General features: G+C 38.1%; 1 protein-coding gene across 1 annotated transcript in view; it reads left to right on the top strand.

Annotated features, from left to right (window-relative positions):
- Positions 1–210: 210 nt before the first annotated feature.
- Positions 211–1,055, top strand: part of SHC3 (SHC adaptor protein 3) — a gene marked incomplete at its 5' end in the record, with an annotated part of 16,976 nt that continues 16,131 nt past the window's right edge. The window contains one exon of the mRNA XM_029086175.1: positions 211–330. Coding sequence (XP_028942008.1) covers positions 211–330 — 120 coding nt within the window. The remainder of the gene's footprint in view (positions 331–1,055) is intronic.

The following is a 1,055-nucleotide window of genomic DNA, read 5'->3' on the forward strand; positions in this document are numbered from 1 at the left end:
TATAATATTTGTTTATTTATTTATTATTATGATCAGTAGTAGCAGTATTAATGAGACATTATCTCCAGAGGAAAACAGCTGTTGCAATGGAATGGTCTTTGAAAAGTCAGCAACTTCTTAGAAACCTTTAAGATAACAGCTAACCCTGCCTACAATGAAGATCATCCTAAATAAAGAGAACCAAAACATGCTTTTTCCACCCCCTCACAGCCACCAAGCAAAGTTCTTTCTAGCATCCTGGGAAAGAGCAATCTTCAGTTTGCAGGAATGAGCATAATGCTGAATATCTCCACCACCAGCTTAAACCTAATGACTCCTGATACAAAACAGGTGAGTGTTATTACCGTATTAATTTGTGAGGCTTTTGATTAACAGCCTACTGCACAATTATTTGCTATCTGACAAAATACTCAGTTGCTCAAAGGTATTATTCCTCAATAATGTCTATAAGAATAATGAAAACAGGAAATAAAGCATAGTAGGAGTCATAGTTTATTCCAGTATTCAACAGAGCTTTGATGAATTATTTTCTTCTTGCCATGTTTCAGATAGCTCAGTTTTGCTCTTAAAAGACCTATGACATTAAATGGCATTTTCTGGTCGTGGGAGTTCTTGCTGGGTACAATTACAAACTTTCAGTGTTAAAAGCGATTCATTTGGAGTAAGAGACTAAAGGACTGAATGCACATCCCAAATTTTGTTGTTGTTCTTCCTACTTGGAGCCTTAAAGGGCAAACTATTCCTGAGGTGCTGCTAAAAATACAGCCTCAGGGATTTTGCAGTGCAGTGGAATGCCAGTCTTTTAGAGAGAGAAGGCAGCCTTTTTCAAGCAGCCCATTTCTTCTTCATTGTGCTGAAGGTACAGACACACTGGGGAATCACTGCAGTAGATTGTGAATGATGTATGAGATGAGAAAAATCCTTGCTCAGGGTATATATAAAGAGAAAGCAGACAGACATGCGTAGTGACTGCTGTGCTATTTGCTGTGAGCCACATACTGCATTAGGGCAGGCAACTTTCTGCCTAGATACAGCTAGAGGGAAAAAAAATAATT

This window comes from Antrostomus carolinensis, unplaced genomic scaffold, assembly GCF_000700745.2.
Source record: "Antrostomus carolinensis isolate BGI_N321 unplaced genomic scaffold, ASM70074v2 scaffold38577, whole genome shotgun sequence".
Classification (NCBI taxonomy): domain Eukaryota; kingdom Metazoa; phylum Chordata; class Aves; order Caprimulgiformes; family Caprimulgidae; genus Antrostomus; species Antrostomus carolinensis.